The sequence below is a fragment of the Eschrichtius robustus genome, chromosome 3 (assembly GCF_028021215.1).
Source record: "Eschrichtius robustus isolate mEscRob2 chromosome 3, mEscRob2.pri, whole genome shotgun sequence".
NCBI classification, from domain to species: Eukaryota; Metazoa; Chordata; class Mammalia; order Artiodactyla; family Eschrichtiidae; genus Eschrichtius; species Eschrichtius robustus.
The window spans coordinates 48106006-48122751 of record NC_090826.1 but is presented as its reverse complement, the minus strand read 5'-3'; the positions used below and the strand labels follow the sequence as shown (position 1 = coordinate 48122751).

General features: G+C 35.1%; 1 protein-coding gene across 4 annotated transcripts in view; it reads right to left on the bottom strand.

Annotated features, from left to right (window-relative positions):
• Positions 1-3568: 3568 nt before the first annotated feature.
• PRKAA2 (protein kinase AMP-activated catalytic subunit alpha 2) overlaps positions 3569-16746 on the bottom strand; it is a 59445-nt gene continuing 46267 nt past the window's right edge. For 3 of the 4 annotated variants that reach the window (XM_068537983.1, XM_068537986.1, XM_068537985.1), the window contains 3 exons: positions 8804-9308; positions 6405-6531; positions 3569-5135 (listed from right to left, as the gene is read on the bottom strand). In XM_068537983.1, the coding sequence (XP_068394084.1) occupies positions 4897-5135; positions 6405-6531; positions 8804-9308 (871 nt within the window). In that variant the 3' untranslated portion in view covers positions 3569-4896. Of the gene's footprint in view, positions 5136-6404; positions 6532-8803; positions 9309-16746 lie in introns of those variants that run through there. The other variant, XR_011073393.1, reaches the window with a different exon arrangement.

Sequence of the window (16746 nt, the reverse complement as noted above, 5' to 3'; positions counted from 1 at the left end):
AAAGTTTCTTCAGTATTTTTTAAGCACCCTCAATAACTCAGAAGTACTTAACAAAAATCAATATGCTAATCATAAATACTTACGATAATTACATCTAGTTAGTACAATCAACTGGTTCAAATAATTAAACTAAAAAATATTCAGTTAAGACTACTTCATGTCACTCTAAGACTTGAAAGCAATACATCTTTATTTTTATTACTCAACTATGCAGATATTTCAGTGATTCAGACTGTTTTCCCCAGAGAAAGGGGGCATATAAAGAGCAGTGATCATCATTGAACACTTGTATGGCATTAAAGCCTTGTGAAGAGCTTTCTGGTCCTGCTTTCTCATCTGGAAAATCGTTAACTCACAAGGTTACCATAACGTATTAAATAAGTTAATAGAAGATATGGAGGGTCTCTGGATCTAAAAATCACTATTAAAATGTATGGAACACTTCCATCACTCCAAATTAGTAATCTTTTGCTTTATGGCAAGTGCACATGACATTTTAACATGTTTGGTTTTCTGGATGATTTTTACCATTTGTATTCCAGGGGGGCAGCTGTATTTAAAAAAATATTTTAGTATATACCTTCAAAACACCTCGCCAAACAAATACAGACCATTCACACAAGTATAAAATCTCTAAATGTGTAAAAAGTGAGCACTAATACAAATCATATGAAAAGGCAGAGAAGACAGAACCTTAAAGCTGAAAGGTAACTCAGAGGTCTTTTAATCTATCCCTCCCACTTTAGAGGTTACAAAAATGAGGCCCAACACAGGATGTGACTTACAAACAGATTGCACAGATCCCTCATCCAGAATTTTAGAGTTTCTGAGAACTATTATTAAAATAAAGTACATTCCCTATTTTAAGTCACAGAGTGACAGAATCATCAGGTAAAGACGTGCCAAATTGAAAACGTGGAGGTCTTTAAAAAGAAGTAAAAACAGACAAAACTGTGAACATGTCTAGCATTTAGATATTGAGATTTCACAGCCATTAACAGGATTTAAATTATTAACCAGTGAATAGATAAACATGCAGTGTCTATGGGAGGCACATTCCAAGATCTTATATTTTATAAATGGAAGGTGCATTGCTTATATTAACTCAATATACTGTACATTTACAGATAAATCCAAATAGTCAAAAAGTCTGTAACAGTTGTCTATGATTATCTTCTCAATTATGTCTCATCTAATAAAAAATCAATTTGTATTCCCTGAGTACAAACTGGCTAGGGAATAAGAGAAAGCAAGCCCAGGATTATGTAACTGTCCCAGGAAACCTATTTGCATAAAGGGGAGAATTGTCTGTACTACATATAGCCAATTCCCTGACATGGAATACTGTTATTTCTGAATAATTTAGGCTCTTGGATTCTCTTTATAGCTGGCAAGTATCAAGGAATGCAAACACTAGTGGTTACAAAAGTGTCTCAAAAATTTGTTGATCAAAACAAAAGCCCAACTTATAATAGTTTGCCTCCCTCCCTCCCAACATATCTAATTCGGGATGTTGTTTCTTCCTTCATTAAAGAATAACAGGAATTAGATCTAAATATGGTGTTCTATATATAAAAGTATTTAGAAAATGTTCACTGACTATACTTTCTGAAAGTAAGAATCAATGTTATTGACTCATTACCCATAGAGCCATAAGCATTAGTTACTAGTCTCTTAGACCATTTTTAGAAGTAATCTTGTTTAAGGTTTTTCAGTTATCCATTCAACACAAAAAAGAATAAATTTTTCCCTCCACAAAATACCACAACCTGATTAAGAAAATCAAGGTGCTATGAAACAAGTTGTAGACATATAAAATTCTACTAATCCAGCATTCGCTCAAGATGAATATGTCTACAGGTTTAAATGAAATTATTCTGATTTTGAACCAGATTCTCTCCAACAACTGATAAGGGAAAAGGAAATCTTAATTTTATTCTTATCTACCCATTATGGCAACCTGGTACAATAATTTTCTTAAAATAGTATTTTTCAAGTATGTTTTTTCCCAGGAGATGGTAAGTTTAAAACCATGTTTAAATTAATCTGGGCAGAGCAGGATTAAACAAAATTAAATGGCTTTTTTTCACAGAAGGACTGGTCAAAGTCTTTATGCCCACATCCTTTGTCATCTTCAAGCAGGAGAGTAACATGCATCATTTTCCAAACTTGCTCAATGAAACCCCTTTTCCACAGAGCATCTGACAGAAGGCAGTTTGGGAAATGCTATTCTAGAACCAGTATGGACTCCATTTCCATGATATAGCTAAGACTTTATCTGTAGCCTAATAACAGCAGCTCTCCTCCAGAATCTTAACATGAAGAGACTGTTCTTACCCCAGGTCTGTCTACCACATACCACATCCACAATTACCCAGTTTACAAGACTGAAATGTGGGAATTTAGCAACTGATTTATTTCCCTCTCCCTACTCATTAGCAACAAAGAGTCTCCTATGAAAATGTTCTAGCCCCATTATGCTGGGCTGAGTCTCCTGTAATCTTGTCTCTACAAAGTACTACGCCATCTACATTCACAGAAGAGCTGTGCTCTAAAAACTTAAGGACACAAGAACCCAAACTGTGACCCTTGGTTCTCCTAAAATTCAACAGGTGGCTATCAAAATGTAGATATTCATAAATACTGGCAAGAATGAGAAAATAGTAAATAACTTTTTAACTCTTAAAAAACATGACAATCATCCATTTAAAGCAACTTTAATATAAGTTTCTAACATTTGATTCATTAGACTAAAGAAGCTAAAATGCCACTGGATTCCTTCCTACCATTTCTCTGTCTTCAAAATTGTTAGGGATTTTGTCATTGGGAATAAGGAATCAAATTAATTCCTTATTTTGAAGGTCACCCCATTCATAGGCAAGTATTATGAGGTTGTCCTGTTTTTCCCAAAAGAGGTATTTACACATTTGTTGAGGCCAAAATTATGCCATACCTATATGCAGCAGGACTGCTTTTCCCTATAAAAATATTCACAAAAAAGTATCCTTCGATGCCACTAGATGGCAATCTTTCAAAGGTTTAAACTTAACACATCTTAACTGCAACCCCACCCTCTTTCCCAAATTGGCTAACAAGGATTCCTTGTATTTTGATATTAAGAAGTCAGGCTTAAAAGTTATATAACACCATTTTTAAAAAGTTCTGCAAAACAATATGATGTGACACACTGCAAACTCCTGACTCAAAGCTCTTTAAAGATAGACATACTTGTCTTTCATGAACACAAGAGAAACCTGGTCTAACATTCTCCTTTGCTTCTTGGTAGAAAACACATTATTTTTGGCAAAGAGAAACCTGTCAAGGCAATGTCACTTTTTGTTTTCAAGAGCTTAGTCTTTTATAGGGTAAGTCAGGTGAATGAGATTGTTAATTATAACATATTAAACAAGACAAATGAATAAATACAAATCCGATAAATTATACATAATTTTAAAATTAAATATTTTTACTAAAACAAAATGTAATCAATGGGCTATTATCTACCCTGCTGTATATAGGTTTTTTGTTTTTTTAAAAGCCTTAAAAAAACCTGCACAAAGCCAAAAAAAAATAAAAAGTTTGGTTTTTCATTTAAAAGCACTGGTGCGAATACATATATGTATATATGTAAACAACACATATATTTATTCAAGAGAGAATTTTTTGAATGTTTAAGGCTTCCCTGCCCTACCAGGTTCAACAGTGAAAGTCACAGCCTACCAAGCTTTGGAAGTACACAAAAGCCCTTAGGGCCAGAACAGTGTTTCAAACCGGATGGCTAGCAACCAAGATATAGAACAAAGAAAGAGAACCAGAAAAGATGTCAAAGCTGAGTCAATTAGCCACTAAGGATCAAACAATAAACAAAGACAAAGGTGACTAGGGAAGGTGAGGGAGGGGGGTGAATACTGTAACAAACTTCTGAGGAATAATTAGCATTATGGGATACAACAGGACACACACAGACACACCAAACTCCTCGCCACCACACACAATAAGGGATCAAAGATAAAGAGTTCTCTTTAAGAGACTGTTGACATTTTGCTTTGTTTCATTTAACTGTCTATTTTATCATGCTTGGTGAAGTACAAAAATAAATAGAGTGAAAAAGAATTTGAGAAACGTAGATTTTGAAGGCATGTTGTAAAATGATATAAGTTTATGAAAAAGACAAATGTTGTTGTAATTCCAGATGTTCCAGTACTGAGTAGAACCTTGAAGGCTCTTAAATATGTTATTCAGGAAAATCTCAAGATAAAACCTCTAGTTGGTTATAGCTGTTTTTAAGGAACCTGGAAATGGCCGTTACCTGTTTCAGGACCACAGCCCTTCTGTTGAACACCGGGCAATATTTGCAAAAACTGCTAGCAGAACTTGGTTTCTGAAATTTGGGGGGCTGGTTCTTGAGATTTCAACATTTAATTACTATCTTACTAATGTCTGTGCTATTTTTTAATCTTCTTGTGCATAAACACAGCTTAAAGCCTGCTGAAATTTAGAAAGCAAACTGGATTTATCTACACTCAACAGTAAAGCAAGAAGATGTTGCCAAACCACCCTTTGACGGAGATGGTTCACCAGTAAAGGTGTATTAATCATCTGTAGTGAATCCACAATCTTAGATTAACAATAATCTTCATCAATGTTCACGTATTAAAGATACTACCTATGTAAATTTATCATAGGCAAAACAGAATTACAGATGTCTACAGTAAATAAAATGTCAGACTTTTTCGTTTTCAGTAATTTCAATGGCGTTGAGTGTCCCCTGGAGATAGTCACAGCTCTCAACCAGTACTGCAGAGTATGTGCTATCCATAAGTAAAACAATAATTTAAAGAATATATCTGATTTTCACAGTGCAAAAACAGAAAGATAGAAACTAAGGAAAGATCATCAACGGGCTAACGTAGTGATCAGACTGGCACACATTTCAAAAAAATCCATGGTGTGACTGCCCAGGCGAGGTGGAACTGGAGACGATGTGCTTCCGATGAAGGAGCCCATGAGAGAGCCAGAGAGTGAATGGCTCTCCGCAGTTACAGAATCCAAACTGGATCGCGGTCTGTGTAAGCCAGCAGCAGAACAGGACCGCTGAGGTGTTGAGGAACCAGACCTCTGCTCCACCACCTCATCTGAAATGGACCAAAGAAGTGCAATTTATATGAAAGGTATATTTGCCCGAGCCCTTCCTATGAAGATACCTTATTCAGAATATTAAGTAAACACACCTGAGCAAGGGCAACCTGAGAGCAAATGTCATGTTTCAGTGTTATAGGAGCAGGGGTGGCAAAAGCTCTTCCCTCCCACAATCATAACAGACATCACTAACCAATCTCAACACTCCCATACAGTCAAAATGTGACTCCTAAATCCTTCTCAACATAGTATTCGACAGTAACCTTGAAATCAAACTGATATCCCTTTCATTTGAAGAAAGCACACCTTTGGAAGATTATTTTCTTGTGTTGTATCAACAGAAAAAAATCATTAAGATAAAAACAAAAGTTACCATTGCACTGATCCTTCAGTGTACACTGCAACTGCCTAGGGGAAGGGGCAAGGGAAATCTTGTTAAAAATGCAGATTCCCAGTTTCCCAGGACCCATCTCCAGAGATTCTGATTTGCTAGGTCTGGGAGAGTTCCTAAGAATCCTCTTTTTAATAAGAACTCTGGGTAATTTTGATGAAGGTGGTCTGGGGATCATATAAACACAGCTATAGTTGATGGCAGTTCAAGAAAAATGTTTAAATGCTGTTGAAAACAACTTCCCTAACTATGAACTCAGTTTTCCTCTGGTTCCATCCAGCAGTGGACTCTTGGGGTTTATTCTACTTGTATCCCACTTGGGCCTCTGAGTGGAATAAGCACACTTGCTCAGCCAGGTTTGACTCTTGGCACACACTAGGTCCTTGGACATGACCACCTCCCTTGACTCCTCTGCCTCCTGGATGGCCATGGGCACCAAAATCCAGCCCAAATCCCAGGAAAGGCCTATCTGGATACCTTGGCCACCCAAGATGAGAGAAGCTGATGAAGAATGACGTTTAGATATTATAATGCTTACTGATAAAAGATGAATGGAGAAGTGTGACAAAGAATCTAACAACATCAGCTAATTTCAGGTAAAAACTGCTTTCCTGTTGTTCCTTACTTTTCTCCACAGCCAACAATACAAATGACATTTTTTATACCAAGGAAGCACTTCTTTTGGAGAAGTGCTAGATTAGAGGTTTTCCACGTCTTCAATCCTTTTTGTTTCACTTACATTTTTAGTTAAATCTAGATTACTTAAAAACCAGTATAGAAGACCTACCCACCATGTCTTTGAGATGGTTTAACATCTTGTCAACTAGTGCCAAGTTTTATCTTCTCAGAGCTCATGCCTGCATGGCTTCCTTACCATCAATGCTTTTAAAGTCCAAAAGATAGCTTCTATTGTCAACCAGGTACAGCTGTAAGCTCATTTTCACATTATTGCCAGTCACTGGATTTCTTCTTCTTACACGTAGATGGTATGCATTCACTACCTAAAATGAAAAATCTTTAAGGAAAAACATTCAAAATAACAAACTACAAAATATCTCCCTTAATAATATCAAAACAAATAACTGATAGAGGTGGGGTAGAGAGGGAATTCCTGAATGATCTTTTTTTTTAACATTACATAGTAGTTTAGTATTTATTTAATCCCACTAACAGTACTGTGTACAACAGTTAAAATTCAAAGGGAACTCAGAGACTCTAGAGAGTCCAGCCTTCTTTCCAGATATGCCTCCACTCTAAACCATCAGTAATATATTGGTTGCCCAAAGGTATCAACTTGGATACCTTTACCTATGAATATAGAATAGACAGAAAAAGGACAAATAACATGTCAATGGTTTGAATCAGGCACTGTTAACAGGTACTGCCACAAAATTTAAGTATCGTAGTAATCTCGTAAAGAAGATACTATTTGGCTTTTGAAGATAATAAAACCGCAACTCAGATAACGAAGCTTCTGGTTTTCAAAACATCTTATCAAATTAGTTCCAAAAATTTCTCAGTAAGAATTTTAAAGACATTAACATCTCCTTTTTAACTAAATAAAACTGCTTCGGAAAAGGGAGATCTGTTTTTTTAAAAATGGTATTAAGGAAATATTATTTTGTTTATTCATTCCATGTACAAATAATGAAATAAAAACATGTCAAATGAATATTTACATGATATGTTTGAAAATTTTTTTCTTCCGTTAGAAGTACATTCACACTCTTGCACTGTTGGTGAGAATGTAAATTGATACAGCCACTATGGAGAACAGTATGGAGTTTCCTTAAAAAACTAAAAATAGAACCACCATACGACCCAGCAATCCCACTACTGGGCATATACCCTGAGAAAACCATAATTCAAAAAGAGTCATGTACCAAAATGTTCGTTGCAGCTCTATTTACAATAGCCAGGACATGGAAGCAACCTAAGTGTCCATCGTCGGATGAATGGATAAAGAAGATGTGGCACGTATATACAATGGAATATTACTCAGCCATAAAACGAAACGAAATTGAGTTATTTGTAGTGAGGTGGATGGACCTAGAGACTGTCATACAGAGTGAAGTAAGTCAGAAAGGGAAAAACAAATACAGTATGCTAACACATATATATGGAATCTAAGGGAAAAAAAAAAAAACAAAAAACAGGTCATGAAGAACCTAGTGGTAAGACAGGAATAAAGACACAGACCTACTAGAGAATGGACTTGAGGATATGGGGAGGGGGAAGGGTAAGCTGTGACAAAGTGAGAGAGTGGCATGGACATATATACACTACCAAACGTAAGATAGATAGCTAGTGGGAAGCAGCCGCATAGCACAGGGAGATCAGCTCGGTGGTTTGTGACCACCTAGAGGGGTGGGACAGGGAGGGTGGGAGGGAGAGAGACGCAAGAGGGAAGAGATATGGGAACATATGTATATGTATAACTGATTCACTTTGTTATAAAGCAGAAACTAACACACCATTGTAAAGCAATTATACTCCAATAAAGATGTTAAAAAAAAAAGTACATTCACAGTCCTCAAGAAAGGAACAAGAGTAAAAGATACCTGAAAATGAAAAACTGATTTTTCCCCCACATATACTCAAATAGAATTGAAATGAATTTGAGCACTAATAAAAAAGTAAAATGTGGGCTGAGAATAAGAAAAATATACCGCAACTAAGGACTAAAAGAACAAGCCAAATAAGACACATTTTTCTCAACTTACAGAAAAGTATTTGTTTACTGAATAAATATGTTCTGATGGTATAATTTGTATCAACCACTTGCTGTTACACCTACTGGCAAAAAGAAAAAAACCCTCCCTTAAAAAGGAGGAGAAAAGTAAAAACATAGTATCTTTGAAGACACATGACTTTTTATTGTTATGATGCATGCTGAAAACAGGTTTTCAACAGATTTCTCAAGAGATTAAATTCTCTTGAATTCAAGAGATTAATTTCTCAAGAGATTTCAAGTTGATTAAAACTTTGTTTCTCAGCCAAGAATGATATTCTATAATTTAAAAAATACATAGGCCCCCAACATTGACAGTTCTTCATCCTTACAGAGATTTGTTTTGTTTTGTTTTGAATGCACATGGTACTTTATTGGAAAGAATGGGATTTACCAGCCAGAAGCATCAAGACCACTAAATTCATATCTAAATCAAAACCAACTTTTTTTGTTGACCTTAGTACTCAACTCAGCAGCTCAGAGCAGCTTACTACACAGAAAATGGCTTCTACAAATGATCTCCATATACTACAATTTCCTACCTTCCATTCAAAATCCAGCTGCTTCATAGCTCGGTAAACTTCAGCCATAATGTCATACGGTTTGCTTTGACTTCGGATTCCAAGATGCCACTTGGCTTTTTTCACAGCTAAAGATTTGGGCTTAGTTGTATTCAGTGCATCCAACGGACATCTTGCTTTAGGGCTGTCTGCTACAAGAGGTGGCATCCTTTCTGGATGAGGTTTCAGGCCTGGGGGAATATGCATGGCACTATCATCCATAAAAGAACCAGTTGGGGGACTAGAGGCGAGGTAGAACTCACTGGCTTGGTTCATTATTCTCCGATTGTCAATGATAAGATGATAAGCCACTGCAAGCTGGTCTTGAGGGTCACCACTATATAAACTGTTCATTACTTCTGATTCTGTACACTCAAATTTTTCACACACTTCTTTCACAGCCTCATCATCAATGACGTTAGCATCATAGGAGGGGTCTTCAGGAAATAAGTAACTGGGCAAATCTTGTTTAAACCATTCATGCTCTCTAGGAAAAATACCACAATACACTATTGTAAGAACATGCTTTGGCAAGTCCCAAACAATTTAGACATGGGGTAATACAATATAACAGAATCAGAAAGACCTGGTCTCTAGTCACTTACTAGCTAGGGGACCCTGGGTAAGTTGATTCATCCCTGCTCTTGAATAACTATGATTATTCACACTTGGGTATTTGGCTGACATTTTCTCAAAAATAAATGAAATGAGCCTGTCACGTCAAAGGAAACAACTGGCAATATTTGTTGCCAATCATAAAATTCAAGCTTTCAAGCAAAATGTTAGAATTTTGTATAATTTGTGTCTGTCTCCATGAGTTTGACAGCTTCTCAGTACTTAAAGACTTCTACTTTTATCATGAAGAGGATAATGACTGTAATTTGATATTATATAATAAAATGTGTCACCATTTGGAACATCAGTCTACCTCAATAACCCAATATTTTCCATATGACCAATGCAAGATGTCACAGAATCATACATGGGCAAAAGAGCCACTCAAAATGCACAACAGACCAGTGGATTTTAATGTAATAAAGTACAGAAGTTCACTGATATGTTTTCTTATTTGATATTGCAATTAACATGTTAAGCTTTGGTTTAATATCAAAGAAAAATATCTGTAACTATCTGGAAGGCTATGAAAATGTTCCTCCCTTTTCCCACTACTTATTTGGGATCCGATATTTTTCCTAGACTTCAACTAATACAACATATTGCAACAGATGACTGAAGAAGCAGATAATGAGAACCTAGCTGCTGTCTCTGATTTCGAGGATTTGAAAAATGTAAAATAAAGGTACTCTTGTCACCATATTTTCTTGTTTTGGAAAATAAGGTTATTTTTCAAAAGAGACATATTATTCAGAATAACATGTAGTAGGTTTATTATTATTAAGTGAATTAAATATTTTTAAAATTTCTCAGTTTTGATTTCTAATATGATATTGATAAATACGACCTATATTTTAAAAAAAACTCTTTGGAGTCCTCCATTTTAAGACTGTAAAGGGGTACTCAAACCAAAATGTTTGAGAACCAGTCTCCTAGATCTTATTTTCTCACTCTTCTGGGCCTTTGCACATGATGTTGCTATTGCCACCCTAGAATATCCCACCCCTTTTCATTTAACTAACATGTACTATTCCTTCAAGATTGTGTAAGCATTGCTACATGGTAAATTGGGCACTCCCTAAGCTAAATTTAGCTCAGTATATATTTTACCTGAATGCCTTCTATTGACTAATTCATTTATGAATATTTACTAAGGACATAACCGTGGTAAAAAGGCACACTCCTTCTCACAGAAATTATATTCTAGCTGAATACAGATTAAACACTCTCAAAAATGAATATATAGTTACAAATATACAAATATAAAAATCCTGTGATAAAGATTATGAGTGAAAAGTACAGGGTAAAATAAGAGTATATAATTCAGAATGGGAGGTAGGTGATTAAGGAAGCCACTCTCAGTAATACTTAAGCAGATACCAGAATGACTACAAGTCAGCTAAGCAGAGCTGGGGAACAGGTATCCCCAGCAAAAGAAACAATATATGCAAAGACTCTGAGATAAGAAAAAATTTTGCTATGTTCAAGGAACTGAACTGAGGCCACACTCATGAAATCATAATGAGTTACGGGTTGGCGTGGCAAAAGATATCAGGTATTTCTGACAGCTGTAGGCTATAAAAAAGGTTTCTGGATGAACCTATGGGTGATGAAAATAACTGAAAGATTTTAAGGAGACAGGCATGACATGATCTAATTTGCATTCTGTAAAGATCATTCTGCTTGTGATAAAGAAATCGAATTGAAAAGATAAGAGTAATAATGAGGATGAGGAGGAGGATGCTAGTGCAATAGCCCAAGTGAGAAATGATGGTGTGCCAGGCTTTGAGTATATACACAGAGATGAAACTTCTACAGCTTCTAGTAGATGATGCTATTATAACACTCATACTTTCTTATAGTTGTTACAGTTTATTTTCTTAATCCTCCCCACTAAACTGGGAACTCCTTGAAACAGGGACCATGCCTTATTCACCTGCATTCCAGGACCCAGTACAGAGTAAATGCTCAATAAATGCAGAATAAATGATGAATAGCCAATGAAGTCAAAAATGAATTCATGTGTTTAATTGCTATATCATGATAATAATAAGCACTTAAATGTTTAGTAATAAAAATGACTGGTGAATACTAATTTTTTCAAAAGAAATAATAGAAAAAAATAAATTGTTACACATCTAACGTTTTTAAAATATCAATGACAAATAGGGAAGAGGAACACTTTTGAATGAACTCCAAAAATTCATTCTTCCATAACAGAAATGAGGTTACTAGTGAAAATTGTCAAAATCAACTTTTTCAGAACTCTGGAAATTAACCAAAGGCCTGTAGTAATCTGAGGAGTGTTTGTTTAAAAAATTGGCCGAGTCTCAGTAAGAACAGTGAGATCTGTGACACTTTAACACATTTTTGACCAGAGACGTATTACAGCCACAGGTGTTAGTTTCTGCAAAAATCCCCCAGTCAATAAAGTGTTAAGTTACTCCATATCCATCTCCTTTCCCCATTTCTACGGTAGCCTTGAAAACCAACAGCCTCACAATCATTGTAGCCCCAAAAACCAGCATCTAGCAACCACTGGTGGGGGGATGGGGAGAAGAATAGGTTTAGAGTTCTCCAAAAGTCCTATCCCAAGAGAACTGTCATTATTTGACACGGCTGGCAGATCTCTGGAAACCTCTACACTCAAGCCCTGTTTTCATCTGACCTGACTCAGAGCTCCCTCTACAAAGCCTTCTCCCCAGAACATTTGTCAAAAACAATCAATGGCAACTGTCTAACATCCCAGCTGCTAAAAGCAACAATAAGAGTTAGAGCAAACAAGAAGCTCGTCAAAAAACTAAAAAGGAAAAGTTAGGGAAATAAATTCCATAGGGGTCCTTGAAATACTCTTATATAATCCTGGGACTCACAAATGCAGGGCTGTGTTCATTTCCAAGAAAGGCCCTGATTTCTCATCACTGGTTGACTTTGAGGCCCTGTGCTAGCAGGAATGAAGACTAATGCAGAGTTATGAGCTTTTCATTAAAGCACTGAAGACACACCCCAACATGCACACGAAGTCCCTCAGCAAAGGCTGGGAGACTTATTAGATCAAGGCCTTTAAGGAAAGCTTTGTCTAATAATTAGCTGACCATTAAGCTAACCAAGCAGAGACTTCAGTGGCCATCCATGACAAAGAATATAGACTTAATGGAATTAGTTCAATAAAATCACTTAACAAACAAGAGCAACAACAACGTACAACACTTACAAATTCTAGGCATCTATGCAAGAGGAATAAAAACATATGACCATTTAAAAACCTATACATAAATGTTCATGGCAACATTATAAAAGAGCCAAAAAGTGGAAACAACTCAAATATCCATTAAGTGATGAACAGATAAACAAAATTTAGTATATCTAAACAATGGAATATTTTTCAAGCAAAAAAGTAACGATGTACTGATACATGCTACAGCATGAAAGAACATTGAAAACATCATGCTAAGTGAAAGAAGCCAGACTCAAAAGGCCACATGCCATATGATTCCATTTATATGAAATGTCCAGAAGAGGGAAATCCATAAAGACAGAAAGTAGATTAGTGGTTGCCAGGGGCTGCAAGGAGGAGGAAATGGGTATAGAGTTTCTTTTGGGGATGAGAAAAATGTTCTAGAATTAGACAGTGGTGATGACTGTATAACTTTGTGAACATACTAAAAACCACTTAATCATACAATTTAAAGAAGCAAATTTATGGTATGTGAATTATACCAATAAATGTTTAAAAAAATAAATAGAGAAGTAATCTAAATTTTCATTTCCAATTAATTCAGAAAAGGAACCACAGTTCTTCATAATAATAACAGTGCCGATTAAAAAGCCATACTTTGGGGCTGGGGGAGGAATAAATTAGGAGGTTGGGATTAACATATATACACTACTACATATAAAATAGATAAGCAACAAGAACCTACTGTATAGCACAGGGAACTATACTCAGTATTCTGTAATAACCTATAATGGAAAAGAATCCAAAAAGGAATATATACATACATATATATACATATATGTGTGTGTGTAACTGAGTCACTGTGCTGTACACCTGAAACTGACATGACCTTGTAAATCAACTATACTTCAATTAAAAAAAATAATTATAATAATAAAGCAACACTCCACATGTTAAAAAAAAAAAAAAGCCATACTTCCAGCTTTTAATTTTCAGGAGTCAATTTCTAAATTAACTTGACCAAGGTAAGCAGTAACCAGGATGTTTATGAAGGTTCACCTGAGACAAAATCAATTCATTTCATATGGGTTACTACACAGCCACCAGAAATTATGTCTTTCTGTCACTATTGCCTAGTACCTGATTTTGATATATGACTTAAGACTAAATGAGTTATGATGACTACCAATCAAATTTTAGAAACTTCACAATGTGTGCAAACTTCTTTAAGTGCAGCTAAAAGGTCCTTATATATTCACTTTAAAATAATATTAATAAGCTAATATTGTATGCTGGGCATTATTCGAAAAGCTTTAATTACATTAGGATGAATGTTTGCAGTTTCTAATATTCAACTGTGTTTAGATCTACAGAAATAGTAAATTCATATGGTTCAACCTAAGACTATCCTCCAAACAATCCCACTATATATGATGTACCTAAAGCATGAAGAGTTATAAGGAATAAGCCAATAGCTAGTAAACAAAGAATCAGAATTTGTAATTAGACAGTTGAACTTCAGACACTCACTTTTAACCACAATAACATTAACAGTAATACTAAGCTTACGGCACTTAAAGATGTGATTTTCCTGAAGACAATGTCTGTCTTGCCTACCAATATATTCCCAGCACCTAGCCTAGGACCTTAAACAGAGTAGATGTTAAATAAATAAAAGCAAAAATGATTAAATGAACGAATAAATACTGAGATATATTTTCTAACCTCCAATAGCTTACCATCTTAAAAGAAAAAAAAGATCTGTACAAAAATACAGGCATACCTTAGAGAGATTGCTGGTTTGGTTCCAGATCACTGCAATAAGTGAATATTGCAATAAAGCAAGTCACCAATATTTCGGTTTCCCAGTGCATATAAAAATTACATTTAGAGTATACTGTAGTCTATTATGTTTGCAATAGCATTATGTCTAAAAAAGCAGTGTGTATACCTTAATTAAAAAACACTTTATTGATAAAAAATGCTAACCATCATCTGACAACACAAGGTTCCCACAAACCTTCAATTTGTAAAAAACACAGTATCTACACAGCACAGTAAAGTGAAGCACAATAAAACTAGGTGTGCCTGTAACTATAAGACAGAATGTGGTAACATGAGAGAAATATACCATATCATGGTATGTTGGAGAAAGGATGGATGTCATAGAACTGGTGTGCCAAGCTGGATTAGTGGAAGTAGTACAGGTTCTGAATCAGGCAATTTCTGAGCCCTACTTCTGCCTGCCTCTTATTAGCTGGGTAATTTTCACAAATACAGATTTACTCAAAACTTAGTTCATATCAAATGCACAATGCCTAGAACATATTAATACTTGGTCCCTAATTTAAAGGAACCTAAAATTTAATAGGGGCAAACAGATACATAAATCGAAACATAACCTTTCTAAGCTTCAGTTTCATGGTTTGTAAAATGAGAATAATAATAGTTACCTATTAAGAATCACTGTAATAAAATATGTCAAGTATCTAGCAAAATGCCTGTTATACAATAATCGTTCAATAATTAGTAACTCTGTTGAACCATATTTTGTCAAATGAAGAACTCCCAAACATTAATAAACAGAATATGGATAAATTAAAAAATGATGAAAACTATAAATTCAAGTTATTATTTTAAGTACAGAGATGGTTGCCACTATTTTATACCACCTACATATGTGTAAATTAACTCATCCTAGTAGACTTTTATTTACATTTTTCTTCTAAAGCTTGTAAATATACAGACACCTGTTTTAATATAACAGAATCAGTACTTTTACTATTCTAAATGTATGTGCTGATACAAACAGGTGCAAGTATATATATATTAGCATACTTAATTTTCTTTTCTAAGGAAAAGCCAATTTTCTTTCTAAGGAAAAGCCAATTCAGTGAACTATTTATTCTAAAGGACTATGAACACAAAAGAGTTTTTCCCTGCTAAGTCCATTTCCATAACTAAATCTGGTTCTAATTTACAATTTTACATTTTTATGTATGAGGCCTGGAACACTAAGAGAGGCTGAGGGAAGAAAACAGTACACGAATGCAACGGGAGTGCAAAAGAGATCAGCAGCAGTCACAAAAACAACTACCTCAGGCACCATTTAAATATTCCAAGAGTCATATTCTGGCTTATGAAGACAAGGCAAAGTACTCTGGAAAGATGTCAAAAGAATGCGTTTGCAAATAAATACCTGATGAAATGTTAGGTAAGAACAAAAAACCCTCTAAGAAACATGACTGATAAATAAAAAGTAGAAGGCAATGAATCATCCTGACTTGTGTGTGCTATATATAAAGGTCATATTCACAGTAACGCCAGCAACTGCACTTTCCAAAGTTTCTCACATAACAAGAAATCCTTCTCAGCAAACCCACTAGCAGCTATGTTTGGATTCAAAATCTTAGCAAAACTTTTTATGGTTTATTTCATCAACCGTATGTAAAATATATAACTCTCACCCTGTTTTTCCATTTGAACCTTATTCAAATACTTTCTGAGTGTATACTATATTTCTAGGCCTTCTAGCACTGTATATACAAAGATGATAAGACACTCTCTCTACCCTTTTATAGTTACAAGAGAGGAGAAAGATACACTGAAAACAACTAGATACAGAATGAGAATGAAAGAATGAAAGCATGAACAAAATGTGGAAATCACAGAAGTGGAAGCAACTAAAACTGCCCAGGAGAATCAGAAGTGATTTCACAAGCAAGGTGATAAGTGAGCAGAATTTTAAAGGATGAATGGAAATCTTTCAGGTCCAAAAATGCAGAAAAGGCATCAGAGGCAAAGGGAGTAATATAAACAAAGACATGAGGCATAAAATATGCATTATGTTTGAGGAACAAGGAAAAGTTCACTGTGGCTGAAGCTCTGATATAAGGGGTACAGCGTTGAGCCTTTACTAGGAAGGGCCTTGGATGTTTTGCTACCTAAACTGAAAAGTTTGGGAAACAATCTGAAATATTTAAAAGTTGAGTGACAGGATCAGCTTTATGTAATAAGGAAAGTAAAATTCGTATAAAATCAAGTGTTACAGTGCATAACATAAAGCAGCCATTCAGGTAGTGGTACTAATATTAATACTAGAATATGTACTTAATAGCAACAAAAAGACTAT